Source organism: Oryctolagus cuniculus, chromosome 20 (genome assembly GCF_051225735.1).
Source record: "Oryctolagus cuniculus isolate XC-2025 breed Fujian yellow rabbit chromosome 20, ASM5122573v1, whole genome shotgun sequence".
NCBI lineage: Eukaryota > Metazoa > Chordata > Mammalia > Lagomorpha > Leporidae > Oryctolagus > Oryctolagus cuniculus.
In genome coordinates, this window is record NC_142886.1 from 13,583,207 (window position 1) to 13,604,226 (window position 21,020).

Here is a 21,020-nt window from a genome sequence, read left to right on the forward strand (position 1 = left end):
CTGGTTTCAGACTGGTCCAGCCCCGGCCATTGCTGTCATTTGGATGGAGAGTGAACCACCAGATGGAAGATCTGTCTCCCTCTCTCTCTGTCACTCCTTCCAATAATAAATAAATAAACCTTTAAAAAAAATCCCTCCTTTCAATTTCTATGTAAAGAAATTTAAAGTGTATTTTGACAAAGGGCTGAGCCCATGATTTCATACTTAAGTGCTAAGGGTAGTGGGGTGGTGACGGTGACGGTGACATTGATAATAAAGGATTTCTCAAGGGTGGTGTGTGTCCTGTGCTATACTATATGACAACCCTAAGTCCTCACTGATTCTCACAAAGCCCTGAGAAGTGGGTACTGTGTCAGGAATGAGAAAACTGAAGCTTGCAGGGATCAAATGCTCCCTGCTAGTAAGAGGCAGAACTCATAGTTAAAGCCCAATCTGGTTGACATCCGACCATCACACTATGATGCACTGGTAATTATGGTGGCTGTCCAATAAATATTCCTCAAAGCCTGTATTTGTGTATTATTAGCCCCTAATTGGAGACTATCCACCCTCATTTATGTGACTTGAGCAATTACTAATACATCTTTTTACATTAAATACACACCACATGATGTTGAAGGAAAGGTCAGAAAGATTCGGGGACGCCAAAATGGGCATTATCCCAAGTTAGGAGGCAATTTCAAAAAGCTGCTAGAGAGGCAGGCGCTGTAGCACAGAGGGTGCAGCCGCCTCTTGAGACACCCACGTCCCCCATGTTGGAGTGTCCACTCAAGTGCTGGGTTTTCAGATTCCAACCCAGCTCCTGCTAAGGCACCGGGGAAAAGGCAGGCAATGGCTGCTTTGAGTTCCTCCACCCACGTCGGAGAACCAGATGGAGTTCCTGTCTCCTGGTTTTGGCCTGACCCTGCTCCAACTATTGCAGTCATTTGGGGAGTGAACCAAGAGATGGAAGATACCTCTCCTCCCCCATTATTGCTCGCTCTCTCCTTGTCATTCTGCCTTTCAAATAAATACATCTTTTTTTAAAGTTTATGAAAACAAAATTAAAAGATAAGCTTAGCGGTAGACGTTCAGCATAGCAGCTTCCCATAAGACTCCTGGGTTTGAATCCCAGTTCTGCTCCCAATTCCAGCTTCCTGCTAACGCACACTGGGAGACAACAGGTGATGGCTCAAGTACTTGGCTTCCTGTCAATCACATTGGAGACTTGGATTGAGTTCTAGGCTCCTAGCTGCAGCTTCCTGGTCCTGGCTGTTACAGAAATTTGGGGAGTGAACCAGCAGATGGGAGATATCTCATCTCTCTCTCTATCTCTATCTCTCTGACTTTCAAATAAATAAATAAATTTTTTTAAAATTTTATTTATTTGAAAGTCAGAGTTACACACAGAGAGAAGGAGAGAGAGAGAGAGAGAGAGAGAGGTCTTCCACCTACTGGTTCACTCCCCAATTAGCTGCCATGGCCAGATCTGCGCCAATCTGAAGGAGGAGCCAGGCACTTCTTCTGGGCCTCCTACTCGGGTGCAGGGGCCCAAGGACTTGGGCCATCTTCTACTGCTTTTCCATAGCAGAGAGCTGGATCGGAGTGGAGCAGCCAGGACTCGAACCAGCGCCCATATGGCATGGAGGCTTTACCTGCTATGCCACAGCACCAGCCCCTAAAATTTTAAGGTAAGTATATCTTGGTGTACAAAGGTTGAAAATTCATGTACAGTTTATTCACAACATGCATTTTTGTGAACTTTTTGAAGTAAGCAAGATTCAGCTGTACCTAGTCATCCATACTAAGGTTTAAATTCCTTTTATGACGATTGGAGCTGTGTTTATTAATTCTCAACCATAAGTTTAAAGGTTTGTAAAAAACTGAAAATACTTCAGAGTCCTATCAGTTATAACAGTGCAATGCCATCACCTTGGCCCTCTAATTTACTGAAATCTTCCAGAAACACCTATGAGCCTGTAGAAAACAAATAGATCTTTCAGAAACTCAAAAATTTAGAAAAAAATTCTAAGTCTCTGTTTCCTCGCCCCTCTGTCTCCTTACAGAACGTGGTGCTGGCAGGGAAGGGGACAAGCAGGTGCTTCTCTGATGTGGTCCCAGGGGCACCACGAAGACTAGGCCCTCTCCCTCCCTAGGAAATGTTCGCATTGCCACTGAAAAATGACCATGTCTGCAAGGCAACCCTGTGCTGGTCTTTCCTCGGCCAGTATGGATCTTTTCAGAGAACCCTTGCCCGCATATTAGTTTCCTCGGGAGATTAAAACCACCAAAGTGGCCATTTCTGCAGGGCCTGCATTGTGCTGGGCGTGCACTATGCACTGGAGGGAATCTCTACACTGAGCTAACACGAGCACCATTTCCAGGGGAGAGAACCCAGGGTCAGAGCTAAGCGGACTTGCTCATTGTTCACAACCCCCTGAAGCAGCAGAGATGGGACAACACAACAAGCTTGCTGACCGCACGCCACCGTCTCCCCCACCATCTCTGTGTCCCTCTACACGCCCATCCCGTGCCCACATAGGAGCCTGTGCCTGAGCTGTTGCCTCTTCGAGCCCTTTCTCGCCTCTGCATGTGGCTGTCTTGGCAGAAATGTCACCTGCTCTGTGCATTCTTCCCGGCCACTCCAGGCAAAACAGCCACCTTGTCATACACGGTCACATCACCCTGTTGTGATGCGCCACTCAGCACCTGCCCTCCACCTGTTGTTTTCTTCCTCACTCACTGGCTCGCTTATTATCTACTTCTCCACGTGAGGGCGGCTCTGCAGGGGACAGTGTGCTGGGTCAGGGTTCTCTGCCCTGTCTGTGGCACCTGGAAGAGTGCTGGGTGCACACTGGTGCTCTGTGAACACCTGAGAATGACTGGGTGTTCAGAGGTGCAGGGCCTGCGGTCCAGGGAGCTGGATTCTAGCTTTACATCTAACTAGCAAGGTGGGCAGAATTTCTGCATGTTCTCCACTCAGCTGCATGTCCACCACCACCAGGGTGTTGGCAGGAAGCCAGGGAAGTGAGTGGAGGTCCAGAAAAGACCATAGAACTCCAAGAGTAAGAAGAGCAAACACACATGACCAATTTCTTATCGTTTTGTCTTGGACCAACGTAACACTGTACCAGAACGTTTACTGCGGCACAAAAAAGAGAGCAAGGACCAGAGCTGTGACACAGCAGGTAAAGCGACCACCTGCAGTGTTGGCGTCTCATATGAGCCCTGGATCGAGTCCTGGCTGCTCCACTTCTGATCCAGCTCTCTGCTATGGCCTGGGAAAGCAGTAGAAGATGGCCCAAGTCCTTGAGCCCCTGCACCCGAGTGGGAGACCCAGAAGAAGCTCCTGGCTCCTGGCTTCAGATCGGCCCTGCTCCAGCTATTGCAGCCATTTGGAGAGTGAACCAGCAGATGGAAGACTCTCTCTCTCTCTCTCTCTCTCTCTCTCTGCTTTTACCTCTCTATAACTCCGCCTTTCAAATAAATAAATAAATCTTTAAAAAGGGGGGGGCAAATGTTATAAGAAAAAGTTTACAAAATAAATCATCTTCTTTAATAATTATTTTGTGAAAGGCAGAGACACAGAGAGAAACAGAGATATCCCTATCCAGTGGTTCACTCCCCAAATGCCCATAACAGCCAAGAGTGGGCCAGGCTAAAACAGGGAGCCAGGAACTCAATCCGGGTCTCCCACATGGGTGGCAGGGACCCACGTACTTGAGCCATCGCTGCGGCACGCTGTGCATTAGCAGGAAGCGGGAATGGTAAGTGGAGCCAGGATTCAAACCCAGGCACTCCAATATGGAATGCAGGAAGACCAAGCAGTCTTACCACTAGACTAAATGCCCACCTTGCTATCATTTTTTATAGGGAAAAGTTACAAAAGACACCAAGCCGAGGCCATTCAAACTGCCCTAGTTTTGCCTTTTTTTTTTTTTTTAATTTTTCGTCTGCTGTAGACCTCAAAGACACCCCTTCAAAAATAGAGGCTTTGAAAATACCTCTGTAAGTACAGCCATGTAGGTCCAAAAGTGGGTTACCACCCAGAACACGTTACCAGCAGCCAGAAATGAGAATTTTGCTTTTTTCAAGCTCCTCTTTTTCTCAAAATTCACAGTTCCTCTTTTTGACTAGTCAACTGTCTTCTACAATTGAGTGAAGTAAAAACATCCCCAAGTCCAGGGGAAATATCAGAACCATGCCATGCTGTGCTGTAGCGGGTAAAGCCGCTGCCTGCAGTGCCGGCATCCCATATGGGCACAGGTTCAAGTCCAGGCTGCTCCACTTCCGATCCAGCTCTCTGCTGTGGCCTGGGAAAGCAACAGAAGATGGCTCAAGCCCTTGGGTCCCTGCACCTGTGTGGGAGACCCAGAAGAAGCTCCTGGCTCTTGGCTCCTGGCTTCAGATCGGTGCAGCTCTGGCTGTTGTGTCCATCTGGGGAGTGAATCAGCAGATGGAAGACCTCTCTCCGTGCCTCTGCCTCTCTGTAACTGCCTTTCAAATAAATAAATAAATCTTTGTAAAAAATAAATAAGCTTCTAAAAAAATAGTGAAATTAACTTCAAGATGCAATAACTTTGAACAGCCCTTGTCTTGAATGTTGAGCAACAGTTTTTTTGTGTGTGTGCAAATTGTTGAACTCTTTACTTAGTATGGAGTTGATCTTCTGTGTATAAAGTTAATCAAAAATGGATCTCAGTGGAGAAAGGGACTGGGGATGGGAGAGGGAGGAGGAGAAGGGGTGGGAGTGTGGGTAGGAGGGCGGGGATAGTGGGAAGAATCACTATATTCCTGAAGTTGTACTTATGAAATGCATGAAGTTTGTACTCTTTAAATAAAAGGTTTCTTTGGGGGAAAAAAAAAAAAAGAAGAAGAAGAACCACGCCGTTGGAGCTAGGAGCCGACAGACGCCTAACTTGCAGCACGTGCTAACTGGAGCTTCTTTATGTGAGGCCCTGTGCCACTGCCAGCTTCAAGGAACCACTAATCCTATGACACTGTGCCCAGAGCATCCTCCAGATGCCCATACAAGCGACCTTCCAGCCTTCCGTGGGAAGTGGCACAAAAAAAAACTACACATAGATGTCCAAAGTTTTGCACCAAAATTCAACATCATGTGATTGCGTTTCTTTCGTGAACACTCTGAGCTCCCCTCCTGCGTGAAGCTCCCCAGCTTCCACCATCCTGAACGAGGTCCAGGGCGCAGAAGCCTTGCCTTCCTGGGATTCCGCTCTCAGCTCCTGCACACCATAATGAAACAACAGTGCTATGAGCCTACATCAGAGCACCCAAGAGGCCCACGGCCGGCGAGCAGATCAATGCTGGCTGCGCAGGGATTACCCCAACACGGGTATGACTGTGGGAGCTCATTTCAGAGGCCAGAGCAAATCAGAGTCTGAGCAGAACAGTGGCAAGGAAACACTTCTTCAAGGAAGAGAATTCCCTTTGCACAGTGGAGCCCCCCAGGAGCACCGCCACCCACCGATGCAGGAGAGGACCGCAGCGCCCAGCCCTCTCACATCACAGCCGAGCAAACCAAGCCCCGTGAGAGCAGCGAGGCCGCCACATCACGGCCCCGCGTGGCGAGGGGCGCAGAGACGGCACCGAGAGGTGGGGCCCTGCGACTGACCAGCGAGGCAGCTCTGCGGGTTTGGTTTAAGTGCCTGGAGAACGGGGGTGGGGCTAGGTCTGAAACTGGGTACACAGGGCTGAGTGCTGAACACAGCCATGCTGGCCCCATTAGGAGGGGCTCACGTCGACTATGGTTCTATTCTCTGACAAACTTCCCAACTTTTTTTTTTTTTACCACAAGCACAAACTAAACATCATCAGGTAACCTTTCAAAAAGGTTTTCTCTCCCCACGAGGTCAAAGGTGTGCAAGGGTAAAATTAAAAAAAAAAAAAAAAGGAGGAACTTTCTAGAAGGCAGCACATAATAAAAGCACTGCTGGTGACTCCCCCACTAAGCGGTCTTTCTACAACAAAAGGCCTGTGTGCCTTGACAACCCCTGCTCTGCCTGACTGGGGTGACAAACACTCAAGCACCACCCCATCTCGATAAAGCTCTCTGAGCCTACCAAGATTTTCAACAGAAATTTCCTGTCTCATAAAAAGCTTCGGCACAGCACTTAAACATGACCGTAGCCAATACCCTTGGGCCTGATCCTCCATCTAATTAAAACGTCCGTCCTGCCAGTGATGGACGGCGTGTGTCATCACCAAGGGTGGGTGTGCAGAGTGGGGACGACAGACAGCTGACTGCAAAGCCTGAATCACCACGCTGGTGAGGATGGCTTCTAGCAAACCCAGAAACACTGCGATGCTCATCCTCTCTCTGACCTGAAGTACCAGGGACGTGCTTACAGCCACCCCTCAGACAAGGGTCCCCAACTAATACAACCGCGTAACCAGAGAGGACCGCCGGCCCACTGCGTCTCCTTAGACCGACGCTAAGCCAAGGCGCTGTCAACACTGGAAAAGTCACCCAGGCCTGAGCTGTCCTCAGTAGGCCCCAGCAATTGAGATTTTAGACCGACTCAGTTCTTAGGAGCTACTAACTCAACTAACTACAACCAACTACTAACTAACTACTAACACAACTCATATGACTGCTTAGAACCGAATCAACTACTCCAAAAGGGAAGAAATGATGTCGCTGCCTAATCGTGGAGGCAGAGGCTTAGCCACGTTCCAGTGTAAGCCGCTCACGATATAAACCAGGGGACAGAGAGCCCCAGGTAAGCCGAGGCGTTGTCACCCTGACAGGTGACAAAGCTGCACCATGAACCTCACGCTTCGGACTTCTACCACAGCCCAGTACTGAGATGTACACTGAAATACAAAGACAGTTCTTTCAATGGGGTTGTCCATATAATACTGATTTCAGTAAAATTAACTCCCCATCAATTTACTAGTAAGACTGTTTTCTTTGAAATGCTAGGACACAAATATATATGTAAACACATATCTAAATAAAAAAAATTAATGTGTTCACAAAATGCATAGTTTAAATAAGCCTAAAGAAGTGTACCCAGATTTTCTGCAGACATGAAATGTGAGTGCGTGTGTGTGTGTGTGTGTGTGTGCGTGTGCTGTGTGTCACACTTCCTCTGAGGTTGGACAACAGTAACACTTGAGCTGCAGCTTTGATTCTCGCATTCTGAAAACAAAGACTTGCATCACTTTGGCGTCACCAACTCAAAACCACCTCGGGACTAATCAGGCAGTGAGTCAAAAGGATTGGTCCCTTTATGGGGAGTGCTGGGATCTGCTGCAAACTGGACTGTCAGTATTCAAGGCCTCTAATTTCCATGTTCAAAAACACTGGTGCCAAATGGGTGCACCTGTACACTCTCCAGGGCCCCATCAGGCTCTGAACAAGACCATCCTCCGGCCTCCACATCCACGGTAATCTTACAATCCATACAAAAGGTAAGATATTCCATGGTTCAAATCTGGTTTTACTGCTTTCCCCCTTGGGGAGCCAAAGGACCTTGAAACTCAGTTCCCTCCCAACCTTTCCAAAGATGGAACCGTGACCGTGGGTCAGAAACATCTACCCTCCAAAGAGGCAGCTGAGGAATCTCTGGGCAAACGTCTCCAGGTCACAAGCCACTTTCTTTCCTTTGAGGAGAGCTTTCCTAGCCATGGAACCGGCACGGGCTGAGGCCACCTGCACTGGTGCCTGCAAAACGAGCTCTGTCTTCCCTCCAGGTCCTGTTCTGGCTGCACCAGGTGCTTAGCAACGTCTGAGTCCTCCCTGGGTTCTGTCTGTTGTTCCATCCTCAACCTCTCTGCCCCTCAGAAGTAAAGGATCTAAGAAGGAAGGGGCCGTGTCTTGAGGTCCATGCCCGGCCCCTCAACAGGGACCTCCCCCTCACCAATGTTACACGCTTCCACGTGTGCCCACTCCTTCAGAATAGAGGGCCAGGGCACTGGGGACTCGGGGCCACATCCAGACAGGGCATGGCAGGGAGAGTGACCCGAGCAGGAGTCTCAAGCACAGGTAGGATCCAGCAACGGGACTTTGGAATGGGAGGAAGTGCGCTGGAAGCCAAGTACACAGTGTGGATGGGGAGAGGTGGGAGAGAAGGCTCCGGAGGAAACCTGGGCCAGAGCATGGAAACATTCTAGAACATTCCGAGACTACGGGTTGTATCTAAGAGCAACGGGATCCCACAGAGAAGAGTTGTAAGTAAAGGAAGGACCACCGGCTTGGCAAAATTAGGAAAAGACGATTTGGGATACAGTAACGGTAAGTGTGGAAAACAGTCAAGGACCGAGTTTCCATGCAATATTCGTTTTCATCAGACTCTAATGAGACAGAGCCACACAGTCCATACTAAAGGGGGACGTGATTCAGTCAGTTGCTTTACAAAAGAGAAAAAACATCTTAGAAAATCGAGGGCACCTTGTAAAAATGCACTGCACTTTTACCATCATCACTAATCGCCGCTCCAAACACTCGCTGGACACAAAACTGCACCAAGAGTTGCGTAAGACAGTGATTCATGCTCCAGCCACCGACCAAGCGCAACAGCTCTCCAGGGCTGAGGACGCAACCCTTACCTGTGCATTCCGTGCTTCCGACCTGCAGTTAACACGTGGGACCAAGAACTGTGAGTGTAAGAAGTCACACTACATCACAGGTTTCAAAGTCATAGACTTCTGGGGCTGGTGCCATGGCACAGCAGGTGAAGTGGCCACCTGCAGTGTCAGCTTCCCCTGTGGACACCAGTTCGAGTCCCGGCTGCTCCACTTCCGATCCAGTTCTCTGCTAAGGTGTCTGGGAAAGCAACAGAAGACGCCCAGGTATGTGGGCCCCTGCACCCACGTGGGAGACTTGGACAAAGCTCCTGCCTTCGGCCTGGCCTAGCCCTGGCTGCTGTGGCCATTTGGGAAGTAAACCAAGCACACGGAAGATATCTCTCTCTCTCTCTCTCTCTCTCTTTCTCTGCCTCTCTGTAACTCTGCCTTCTAAATGCATAAAAATAAATCTTTTAAAAAATCATAGACTTAAAATGAGGCAAAAATCAAGGAATTTTCCCAACACAGGGTTTTCGATCCGTCGTCATATTCAAAGGGCATAAAAACCTGGCCCTTGAAGCACACTCCAGTATCTCACTGACTGATTTCAAAAAGCAATGCTGTATTCATGGTCACTTCCCAAGTTATTTCCTTTAGAAAGATGAATAAAATATTTAAAGAAAGGTGTTCCCAAAGCACTTACACCTTACTTGCCCTAAAATCACAAAAAAATTTCTTTGTTCAGCAAATATTTAGTGCCTACTATGTATCTGTGAATCAGGATGCTGGTATAGAACAGAGAATCACAGAGGTGGGTCGGAGCTGTTGAATCACTCACATTCTATGGAGGAGGAAGGTATAGCAAGCAAATCAATTAACAAAATAATCCCAGAAAGGTGACAAGAGAACACTGACCAGGAAAATGTTCTCCTGAGTGAGCCAAACTCTGGTGCAAGGTGAGAGGCATCCAGCCCCCACCACAGCAAAATTCTCACAATAAAACCGAAGGTGCGACAGAGCCAACGAGATCCCCAAATGTGTGTTTCCCCTAAAACACTGTGGGTTTATCAACACTGTTAGACAAGCCTTACCATTGGCTCGGGGGGTTAAAAATCCACGATGAGGCAGGCACCGTGGCTCACTAGGCTAATCCTCTGCCTGCGGCGCCAGCACCCAGGTTCTAGTCCCGGTCGGGGCGCCAGATTCTGTTCCGGTTGCCCCTCTTCCAGGCCAGCTCTCTGCTGTGGCCCGGGAGTGCAGTGGAGGATGGCCCAAGTGCTTGGGTCCCTGCACCCGCATGAGAGACCGGGAGGAAGCTCCTGGCTTCGGATCGGCGCAGTGCCGGCCATAGCGGCCATTTGGGGAGTGAACCAATGGAAGGAAGACCTTTCTCTCTGTCTCTCTCTCACTGTCTATAACTTTCTCTCTGTCTCTCTCTCTCACTGTCTAACTCTGCCTGTCAAAAAAAAAAAAAAAAAAATCCACGGTGAGACTAACCGCACTGCAAAGTAGGGAAGAGAATGAGACACTAGAGCTCAGGACTCGGGAAGGATTTCGGTGCTGCACATCCATGCACCTGCCTCCAGGAACCAAGAGAAAAGGCAGTCAGCAAATGCCCGGTCGGCGGGTCCCAGGTGGTCTCACCTGAGGGGACCAGGAAGCAGGGGCCTCTCGGAGGCTGCAGGGAGAGCAGCCCCCGGGCTGCCGAGAACAGGACAGAACAGGACGTCTCTGGAAGGCTCCAGGAAAACGGGCTGGGATCCGGCCAAGCCGGGCCTTCCTTCCTGAGGGGGGTGCCAAGGTCTTTCCATGACGCAGCCTCCAGCTCCGGCGGCCTCCCCCGGGTCCCCAAAGCTCCACATCAAGTACAAGAGGCCAGGCCCCGGCTGGGAAAGCCAGCAAATCAATGGCAAGTCCATGGGAGAAGGCAAGAGGGTTTGATTAGGCAAACCTTCGGTGTTCACGAGTCCAAGCAATGATGCAAACTCAAGTTTTAGAAGAAGCAGAAAAAAAAAAAAAACACTCACAGTGGTAATTTCGAAAATGAGACTGTCCAAAAATCAGAAACTAATTTAATAAATGCGTTTCTTGGTGATTTGTTTTTCACACTCCTACTCCGATACACAGCCTCTGCACTACACAGGAATGTGATTTTCCAGAGTCAGAATGGGCTCCAATTTAATTCTCCCATTTACCGGCATCCATCTTTACATCTTCAATAAAACAGCCTCACTGCTTTTTCTAGAGCTTTAATCAGGTACAACTGCCACACACATACTTACAGTGCATGTGGAAAGTCGGGCATATTTGCATAACTGTGAAACAATCATCAGGACGATGGAAATAATAAGGATCTTCACCGCTCCCTTGTGTCATCCATCCACCCCTCATTCCTTTGCAATCCGTCACTTCCCATTCCCAGGCAACCACTGAGCTGCTCTCTAAGTTCTCATTTTCTGTAATTGTGCATAGGACATTCCTCCACGTGGCTGCCTGTGTCACTCACTCATCCCCTGGCACTGAGTACTAATCCACTGTATGGCTACACCACAGCTTGTTTTAATGTTCATCTGTTGATTGACACTTGAGTGTCAATTTCCAATCTGGGGCTATTACCAAGGAAGCTGCTGTGAACTCTCATGGACAAGCTTTGATGCGATGGTTCCATCCCTCCCGGCAAACAGTTAAGTGCAGAGAGGTCATATGGCAGGTGTATGTTCATTTGAAGAAACCACCACAGTCTTTTCCAACGCGATTATACCACTCTACATTCCTAACAGTACTGAGTGACAGTTCCAGGGGCTCCACTTCATCACCAACACTTAGGGCAACCACAGCCTTACCAGTAAAAGCACATCAATGCCGCATTATGGTTTGGGTTTGCATTATAACTTAACAACTAGTGATTCCAAGTGTCTTTTAATGTGCCATGAAGATGCCTATTCAAATATCTGCTCCATGTTTAAATCAGGTCTTTTTCTAGTTGAGTTGTGACAACTTTTTTATATACTCATGTCACAAATCTTCTGTCTGATTTATAGGCTGCGAGTATTTTATGGCAGTCTGTGGCCTGTGTTTTCATTTTCTTAGACATCCTTTGGGAAGCAGTAGTTTTTAATTTTAATAAAGTCTAATTTATTGATTTTTGTAAAAATACTTAGGGCTTTTTGGGTTCTAGCTAAAATATATTATGCCAAGCCCATGGCCACTAAGATTTTCTTCCATGTTTTCCTACAGAAGTTCCACAGTTAAACTTGCACATTTAGGTCTAGAATCCATCTGAAATTCATTCTGATACTTGTTGGGAGGTAAGGGTCAGGCTCTTACTGCTGCAGATGGCAAGCCAGTTGTTCAAGTCCTACTTGTTGAAAAGATCGACACTTCCCCTATTGAACTGCCTTCTTGGCATCTTTATCCATGCGGATCTACTTCCAGACTCTCTTCATTCCAATACCGCACTATCTTGATTATGGTAGTCCTACAGTGAACTTCAGGCTTAGATAATGCAAGTACCCTTAGCCTTTTTTCAAAACTATCCTTACACCAATCTAAGTGGTTCACATTTGCATATGAAATTTAGAATCAGTCTGTCAATTTCCATAACAATGCTTGATTTTTTTTTTTTTTTTTTTTTTTTTTGACAGGCAGAGTGGACAGTGAGAGAGAGAGACAGAGAGAAAGGTCTTCCTTTGCCGTTGGTTCACCCTCCAATGGCTGCCGCGGCCGGCGCACTGCGGCCGGCGCACCGCGCTGATCCGAAGGCAGGAGCCAGGTACTTCTCCTGGTCTCCCATGGGGTGCAGGACCCAAGCACCTGGGCCATCCTCCACTGCACTCCCGGGCCACAGCAGAGAGCTGGCCTGGAAGAGGGGCAACCGGGACAGAATCCGGCGCCCCGACCGGGACTAGAACCCGCTGTGCCGGCGCCGCTAGGCGGAGGATTAGCCTAGTGAGCCGCGGCGCCAGCCCAATGCTGGATATTTTTATTGGAATTGCATTAAATCTACTACTTTGAGAAGAATGGAGGTCTTAATAATACAGAACCTTCCCATCTATGAACACAGTGCATCTCTCCATTTTTCTAGATCTTTAATACTTCTGCAATGCGTTACCACTTCCACTGAAAACCTTTTGCACACTGGTTATCAAATTGATGTTCTTATAAATAGTAATTTTTATGATTTATATAATTTTTATAATTTATATGATTTTTATATTTTATAAATAGTAATTTTTTATTTTAGTTTTCAATCCACCCAGACCTTCAATTGTGGTAGTATATGGAAATACAATTGATTTTGGATCCTGCAGACTAGCTAAACTCAATTGCTGGTTCTAGAAGCCCTATTAGAGATGCCGAGATCACTTGTCTACAAATAAGATAATGTTACTTCTTTCTTTGTAATCTGTATTTTATTTTTTGAAATTATTTTTTCACACTAATCAAAACCTCCAGCACAATGCTGAATAAAAATGGGAAGCACACTTTTGCCTTATTCCTGACAATGGGGGGAATGAAAATCATCCTTTCACTGTTAACATGATACCTGTAGACTTTTCATAGAAGTCCTTTATTAGGTTGATGAAGTTAACTCTTTTTTTCATTAAGATTTATTATTTGAAAGTCAGAGTTACAGAGAGAGAGAGAGAGAGGTGGAGGAGGAGAGACACAGAGAGAGAGAGAGAGAGAGAGAGAGAGAGAGATCTTCTATCCACTGGTTCACTCCATAAATGGCCACAACAGCCAGGATTGTGCCAAGCCAAAGCCAGGAGCCAGGAGCTTCTTCCAGCTCTGCCACATGGGTGCAGGGGCCCAAGCACTTGGGCCATCCTCTGCTGCCCTCCCAGGCACAGTAGCAGGGCGCTGTATAGGAAGTGGATAAGCCAGGATTTAAATCAGAGCCCAAATGGGATACTAGTGCTGCAGGCCATGGCTTTAACCCCTGAGCCACAGTCCCAGCCCCTGCTAATTTCCTAAGGTTTTTATTTCTTTTTTAACATAAATGGATACTGAATTTTTTCAAATACTTTTTCTATATGTATTAGAAAATCCATATAGAAATAGTCATATGGATCTGAATTTTTACTGTTAATATGAAGAACTAAATCAAGCTTATGCTACTAATTAAAAGCTCTATTTGGTCACGATGCATTATCCATTTGCTATCATTGGATCTGACTGCTAAAACTGAACAATCTTTGCATCTATGTTCATGGATGACACTGGTCTCTAGTTTCCTCTTTTTGTAATGTCTTGATAAGTTTTGGGTAAAAGGATAAAACATGCTGACCTCTGGAATAAGTTGGGACGTGTTTTATTCTCTTCTATTTTCTGATAGAGCTTCTACAGAATTGGTAAGAGCTCTCCCTTACATGTATCACAGGGGCAGGCATCTTTCACTATGGCAAAGAAACTTCTTGGGACACCTGCATCCAATACGGGAAAGCCTAGGTTTGAGACCCAGCCCCGCTTCTGATTCCAGCTTCCTGCTAACGCACACCACCATGGGAAGCCACAGGTAGTGGTCCAAGCACTTGGGCTGCTGCTACCCAATATGGGAGACCTGGAAGAGTTCTAGGCTCCTGGCTTCCGACTAGCCTAGCCCTGAGTGCTGTGGGCATGCGGGGAGTGAACAAGTGGATGAAAGCTCTCTCTCTCCCTCTGCCTTTCAAATAAATAAAAAATAAATAATTTCTAATGTACCATAGAAGTCACTAGTAAAGCCAAATCGGGGCCTTGAGTCTGTTTTAACTGCAAAATCAACAACTTTATTAGATATAAAGCTATTCAAGTTATTTGAAGGAACTGTGGTAGTTTATCTTCCAATCTTCCAAGGAATTTGTTCATTTAATCTAAACTATGGAATTCACTGGCATAAAATTGCCCATAATATCCATTATTTATTTATTTGAGAGTCAGAGTTACAGATACAGAGAGGGATAGACAGAGAGAGGTCTCCCATCCGCTGGTTCATTCACCAAATAGCTGCAAAGGCCAGAGCTGGACCAATCTGAACACAGGAGCCAGGAGCTTCTTCCAGGTCTCCCAAGTGGGTGCAGGGGCCCAAACACTTGGGCCATCTTCTACTGCTTTCCCAGGCCATTAGCCAGGGAGCTGGATGTGAAGTGATGCAGTTGGGACTCCAACCAGCGCCCATTTGGGATGTCGGCGCTGCAAGCAGAGGTTTAGCCTGCTGAGCCACAGTGCCAGCCCCCATAATATACTTTTAGTACTCCTTCAGTGTCCATAGGATCTGTAGTGGTATCACCTCCCTTGATAATTTGTGCCTTCTCTCTCCCTCTCCCTCTCTCTATCATTCTGGCTTGAGACTTTCCATTCTACTGGTTTGTTGGTTGGTTTGTTTGTTTTTAAAGCCATCTTTTTGCTTCACTGTTTTTTCTGTTTTCCACTTTCACTGACTTCTACTAGCTTTATAATTCCCTTCATTCTACTTCCTTTGACCTCAATTTGCTCTTATCTAGTTAAGAGGAAATCTTAGGTCTTTGTCTTTTTTTTTTTTTTTTTTAAGATTTATTTATTTTATTTGAAAGTCAGAGGGGGGCCTTCCATCTGCTGCTTCACTCCCCAGTTTGGCCACAACAGCTGGAGCTGCACCAAGTCAAAGCCAGGAGCCAGGAGCTTCTTCCAGGTCTCCCACAGGGTACAGAGACCCAAGGACTTGGGCCATCTTCTACTGCTATCCCAGGCCATAGCAGAGAGCTGGATCAGAAGTGGAGCAGCTGGATCGAACTGGCACCCATATGGGATGCCAACAACTACAGGCAGTGGCTTTACCCACTGCACTACAGTGCCGGCCCCACGACTTTGTCTTGAGTTTTTCTTTTCCAACTTGGGGATTTAACGCAATGAATTTCCATTTAAGAACTACTTTAACCGCAGCCCTTCACCTCCTTAAATTGAATGTAGATTGAATAAAATAATATATATATGGTCAGTAAATAGATATTTGTCTATGGTTTGTCAGGCGCTGGGCTTGAAGAATATATTGCCTAACGTAGAGCTAAGACCTTCTTCCATCAAACTCATCAAACAAAATTTATACAAAAGTCAAAGCTAATGACTTTTCTATCTTCTTGATACTGAGAAAATACAATAAACCAAAGCATACAGGTGTCTTTGAAAAGTTATTGGGAATGTTTTATGAAAAAAATGCATGGATTTCAAATAATTTTGCACCAAAATAATCTTTTCATTCAATTTCCCATGTGCCTTTTTTTTTTTTTTCTGTATTCTAATAAAGAAGCATCTTCTGTTTTAAGGTCAATCTACACTAGATCTTCTTCTGGTTTGGCAAAAAATGAAGTCATCAGGTTTTCTAAAGCCAGCAATCTGTAGTTCTACTTGCAACACACATAAATCTAAAGTGAAGAAATTCAATTACTTTACTTGGAACTGTCACAATAAACCAAACATTTCAACTTAATACACCAAAAGATAAAACAGCATTTTTAGAGTCTGAACTTCAAAAGCACCTTCAGATCTAACTGTAAAGGATAATTTTAAAAATAAGCATTCCATCTATTTCCAAGTGTTTTCTTAGGATCCTTAACGAAAAGAAAGAAACAGCACTCTGCCCATCCTGAATGCCCCACCTTCATAGTTTCAAAACATCCAGGGCCTTAAAAAAAAAAAAAAAATAACCTGCATTCTCATGGACTACAAGTGCATGACAAATTATTGGTATCAAGATCACCGACATGCGGACCCAAGGTGCAGGCGTTTGGCCCAGCAGCTGGGACTCTTGCATGTCACATCAAAGTGTCTGGGTTCAAGTCCCGGTTCCACTACTGATTCCAGCTTCCTGTTAATGTGCAGGCTGAGAGGCAGCAGGTGATGGCCCCAGTAGTTGGGTCCCTGCCACCAGGATTGAGTCCCCAGTTCCTGGCTTTGGCCTGGCCATCCTCAGCTGTTGTGTGCATTTGTGGGACTGAACCAGCAACTGAGAGCTCGCTCTTTCGCTCTCTGCCTCTCAAATAAATAAAAAGTGTGGTTTTTTTAAATGCTGAGCCTATTTTTACCAAACAGTCATGTTTTCTACAACACCACCTGTGGGTTACAGTAAACATCTAAGAACAATTATTTTGGACAACTGTAACTATCGGAATTTAATTTGCATGTAAATCTCTGTCCATCCCCTGGAGAAGGAGTCCCGGTCACTCTAACTGGTCAGGCGGCTCTTCCTCCATTCTTGCTGCTTCAAGTCTTCATCTCCTGGTCTTCGAGTGGCCACAGGTCCTCAGCCTGCTCTGTGCCCTGGAACCACCCAGGGAGCCTAAAGTCACTGGTGTTGGGACCCCACAACCGGAGCTTCCGGTCTAGAGTCTGCAAAAATGGGGATTGTGCAGAGTTGCCCAGGGGATTTGAACACAGAGTAGGGGCGAAATAGCTCCTTCCAAAAGCCAGGCTCCTCAGGGCTGTTGGCCGATCTGACACCAAGCTCCAGAACTGGAATCTTCTAAGACCTTTGCCCAACCAAACTCTTAATCAGACATTATTTCTATGGTCCCATTGAGGAGAACATGGATATCCTCACTGTGTCCCGGCCATGCCACCGTAGTCCACTTTTGCATTCCACAAAGTGTTAGGCTACAGTGTAATTAATGTGATGACTGAAGGTCACAGTCGTGATGCTGTTTTACTCCTGTATAAATGAAAAAGGGGCCAGCGCTGTGGCTAGCAAGTAAAGCTGCCACTTGCAGCGCCAGCATCCCATACGGGCACCAGTACAAGACCCGGCTTCTCCACTTCCGATCCAGCTCTCTGCTATGGCCTGGGAAAGCAGTAAAAGATAGCCCAAGGCCTTGGGCCCCTGTGCCTGCGTGGGAGACCTGGAAGAAACTCCTGGCTCCTGGCTTTAGATCAGCCCAGCTCCAGCCAGGTGACCATCTGGGGAGTGAACCAGCGGATGGAAACCTATCTCTCTCTCTCTCTCTCTCTCTCTCTCTCTCTGCCTTTCTGTAACTCTTTCAAATAAATAAATAAATCTATTTTAAAAAAAGAAATGAAAGAAAAACTCCACAAGTGATCTGTAATTTTAGACAGCATGTGGTGAAATTACCAACTCTTCGAAGTTCAACATAAACGCTGAAATCGGTCTGCATCAACCAGCCATCAGAGTCCACGCTTCTTAATCTCAGACTTCCAGTCCTGACTCCCACTCTGGGTTCAGAACTGACCCCCTCCAGATCTTAAACCCTGAAAGTCCTCACTGTCCAAACCGCATACTCTCATCTTGCCAAACCCGACCACTCCAAGCGCCGTGGTTACCACCTGTACCCCAGCGCAAGGTGAAACCATGTACAGTCAAAAGCACTTTGGCACTGCATAGAGTGCTCTGGAGACGTGAACGCATTTACATGAGTAAATTCGCCTCCTGGGAAGTGTGTGAAGCGAAGGGGCACGCGGCGGGAAGTTGATGGAGCAGCGCGAACACCCGCAGGCGACTGGGCAAGCAAGCGTGGTTAACAACCCCCCCGGGGGCCTCCTCCGCCAAGACCACCCGCTGTAGGGGGCACGCCGAAGGGTAGGCACACACATGAGTCTCATCTCCTGCACACACACACACACACCGAAGGGCAGGCACACACATGAGTCTCATCTCCTGCACACACACACACACACCGAAGGGCAGGCACACACATGAGTCTCATCTCCTGCACACACACACACACACCTCCGCGCCCTACAGCGCTGGACGTGCAAGCCGAAACACGTGCACACGTCTGCGCCGCCGAACCCACACACATCCATAAACACGATGAATAATACTCGCGAGAATGCAGGGCTTTCTCCCAAGGAGCGCTCGAAGCACTTTACTCCAAGCGGGTCACTTTCACATCACCTCCCCCCCCTCCCATGCCTGCCTTTCCTGCCGGGAGCTAGGGGCGCCCACCCACACCCAAGTCTGGGCGGCGAGGCGGACCCGCGCTGCCCCCACCCCCAGTCCCCTGGCCCGGCTTCCCCACGGAGGACCCAGCCCAGGCAGGCTTCCTGGAGACACACCTGCGCCCGCGTCACCAGGGCCGTGGCCACCCGGGCGAGGACCGCCGTCCGCAGGGAATTCCCCTCGGCCCCGAGCGCCAAGGAATGCCCCGGAGCCGGGCAAGGATTTTTTTCTTTCTTTCTTTTTTTTTTTTTTTGGAAAACCGGGCGACCGGGACGGGCATCGAAGGGCAGGGGTCGTCGCTTACTCACCCAGCCCTCGAAGGTGTCCGAGGCGCTGGCCGTGCGCAGCAGCTCCTGGAACTGCAGCGTGCAGTTGGCCACGAAGTGGTCGTAGCCCAGGGGCGTCTCGTGGAAGACGGCCAGCTCCAGGTGGCCGCCGTCGGTGACGTTGGCGCAGAACTCCTCGTTGTACGTGGGCTTGTTGGTCTTCTGCTTGGTGCTGGTCTGGCCCACGCGCACCTGGTCCACGCTCACAGTCAGGTAGGGGTCCAGCAGCTGATAGCCCTTTTTGAAGAGCGAGTGGCGCAGGGACCAGCGGGTGGGCTGCAGCCCCACCGCCTCGCCGATGCGGACCCTCAGATAGCCATTGAACTTCATGGTGCCGGACGACATTGCGGGCGCCGCCGCCCGGGCCCCCGGCGGGACCGCGCTGGCTCGCACGGGAGAGCGGGGAGCCCCGGCTCAGACCAGCCCGCGCGGCGACCTCAGGCGTGGAGGCAGCTCCGGGGGGAGGCAGCGCCCAAGCCCCCCGCGCCCGGCCATTCTGTCGCCTCCCCGGGACCCTCCCCTCCCCTCCTTCCCTGCCTCCCTGGCTGCCGAGGTGGAAAGGAGGGGAGCCCTCAGCGGGCCGGGGGAGCCCGAGCGTCCCCCTCTGGGCGCCGGCGCGGGGCTCGCCCCTTCTCCAGGGCTGGGAGGCTGCTCTCGGCGGAGAGCCGGAGCGACCCGTCCGGTGAGCTCCAGCCCCGCGAGCGTCTCGTCCCCGCCTCCTCCCGCTTCGGCTCCTGCCCCCGCCTCCGCCGGCTCACGCTCTCCCCCACTCGGCGAGCTTCAAACCAGGAAGCAGCCGCCGCCGCCGCCGCATCCCCGGCGGGAACCTCGCGCCACCAGCCTCAAGTTCACAGCACGCCGGACCCCGGGGGCGTGGCGCGCGTGGCCCGCCTCGCACCGCCCTGCGCGCGCCCCCGGCAGCGCGCGTCCGGCCGGGCGCTGCGGGCTGGGGGACCGCTCCAGGAGCCGGCTTTGTGGAGCCAACACCTGAGGCTTGGAGCGCAGGCCTGGGCAGGGCTGCACGGCTGGGAGGATTCGGGGGAGGAGCTGCGGAGGACCCCTCCCTCCCACCCTAGGCGGTGTGCGGGTGATCCTGTCTGGCCACCCCGGAGAGGCCCTGGCCGGAGGCGGCCTGGCGGGCGTGGAGGTTCTTTTTCCTGATCTTTTACAGGGGTAGCTCATCCCGGGGTCAGCTCGGGCCCATCCTGTTTGTGCGCCTTTCCTGCAGAGGGTAATTACACAGTTGTTGTATTTTTTTTTTTAATGGGGCAGTAGTAACGACGGAAATCCTGTCCTCCGCCTTCCTCGGAGAGGTGTGTCTTGTTGCACAGTGAGCAGGAAAGGTTGGTTCTTCTGGGTCCACTCAACCCTGGGTGGCTAGGGCAGAAAATGGTCACACAGGACACTGGTGTACCCAGGAATCTCACCCCAAGGCCCCCAGGGAGCGCCTCTGCCCTACAGCAAAACCTGCGCCCTGAGGGCCGGTGGTGCAGCCTACCCAGCTCCCACTGCACCAGGGCCACTCCCAATCCCATTGTCTTTATAGCCCCCTCCTCCCAGTCCCCATTCAGGATTCTCTGGGTAGGGTGGGTGGGTTTTCAGCAGTGAGTGGAGGCCTCACCGGTTATCACTGCATGGGATAAAACAAAACAAATGAGAACAATGGGCAGGGTGGAGGAGGGCCTGGCTCAAAAACTCCAAAGCTTCCTCAGCAGGCAGGGCAGGGGCAGAGGGCATGGCCTTATGACAGACCATTTGGCTGCAGGCATAGCTTGTAACGCATGCTTCCCACATGCAGGGGCTCCTGTCTATCCCTGGGCCTGGGGGGGTGGGGGTGGGTAAAGGTCAAGTGGACCCTTTGGAGCAACTCTATCACCCTCTCCTGCAAAGAGCTGGCTCCAGCTCTAAGCCCCACAGACGGATTTGCTGCTGCTGAGTTTGGCATCAAGACACGCCCCCAACTGGCAGGCAGGTGTGCAGCTGCCCCAGGTTTGGGATGAGAGAGGCACAGGACACTCCACCGTCCCCCATCAAGCACTCTGGTGGGCAGAGGCCTCAGAGCCTCGGGCAGGACACCCAGATTGCCTGGGGTTTAAGGACCCACGGGGAGGAGGAACAACAACAAACAGACTGTGCGGTGAAGGAAAAACCTAGGGTGCTGGGGGAGGAGGCAGCACGGCTGGGAGGCGGGAAGAGCCCCCTGAGGAAGTGAATAGCAGAGGGATCTGCCCACTGGAGTTCCCCAGAAAAGTGATGGTTTGCCCTGCCTGGGAACAGAG

General features: G+C 49.4%; 1 protein-coding gene across 2 annotated transcripts in view; it reads right to left on the reverse strand.

Moving 5' to 3' along the window:
* PRKCH (protein kinase C eta) overlaps window positions 1–19,449 on the reverse strand; it is a 276,210-nt gene extending 256,761 nt beyond the window's left edge. The window contains exon 1 of one of the 2 annotated variants that reach the window (XM_051826092.3): window positions 18,724–19,449. In XM_051826092.3, coding sequence (XP_051682052.1) covers window positions 18,724–19,086 — 363 coding nt within the window. In that variant the 5' untranslated portion in view covers window positions 19,087–19,449. The remainder of the gene's footprint in view (window positions 1–18,723) is intronic. The other variant, XM_089322579.1, reaches the window with a different exon arrangement.
* Between the last annotated feature and the right edge of the window lie 1,571 nt (window positions 19,450–21,020).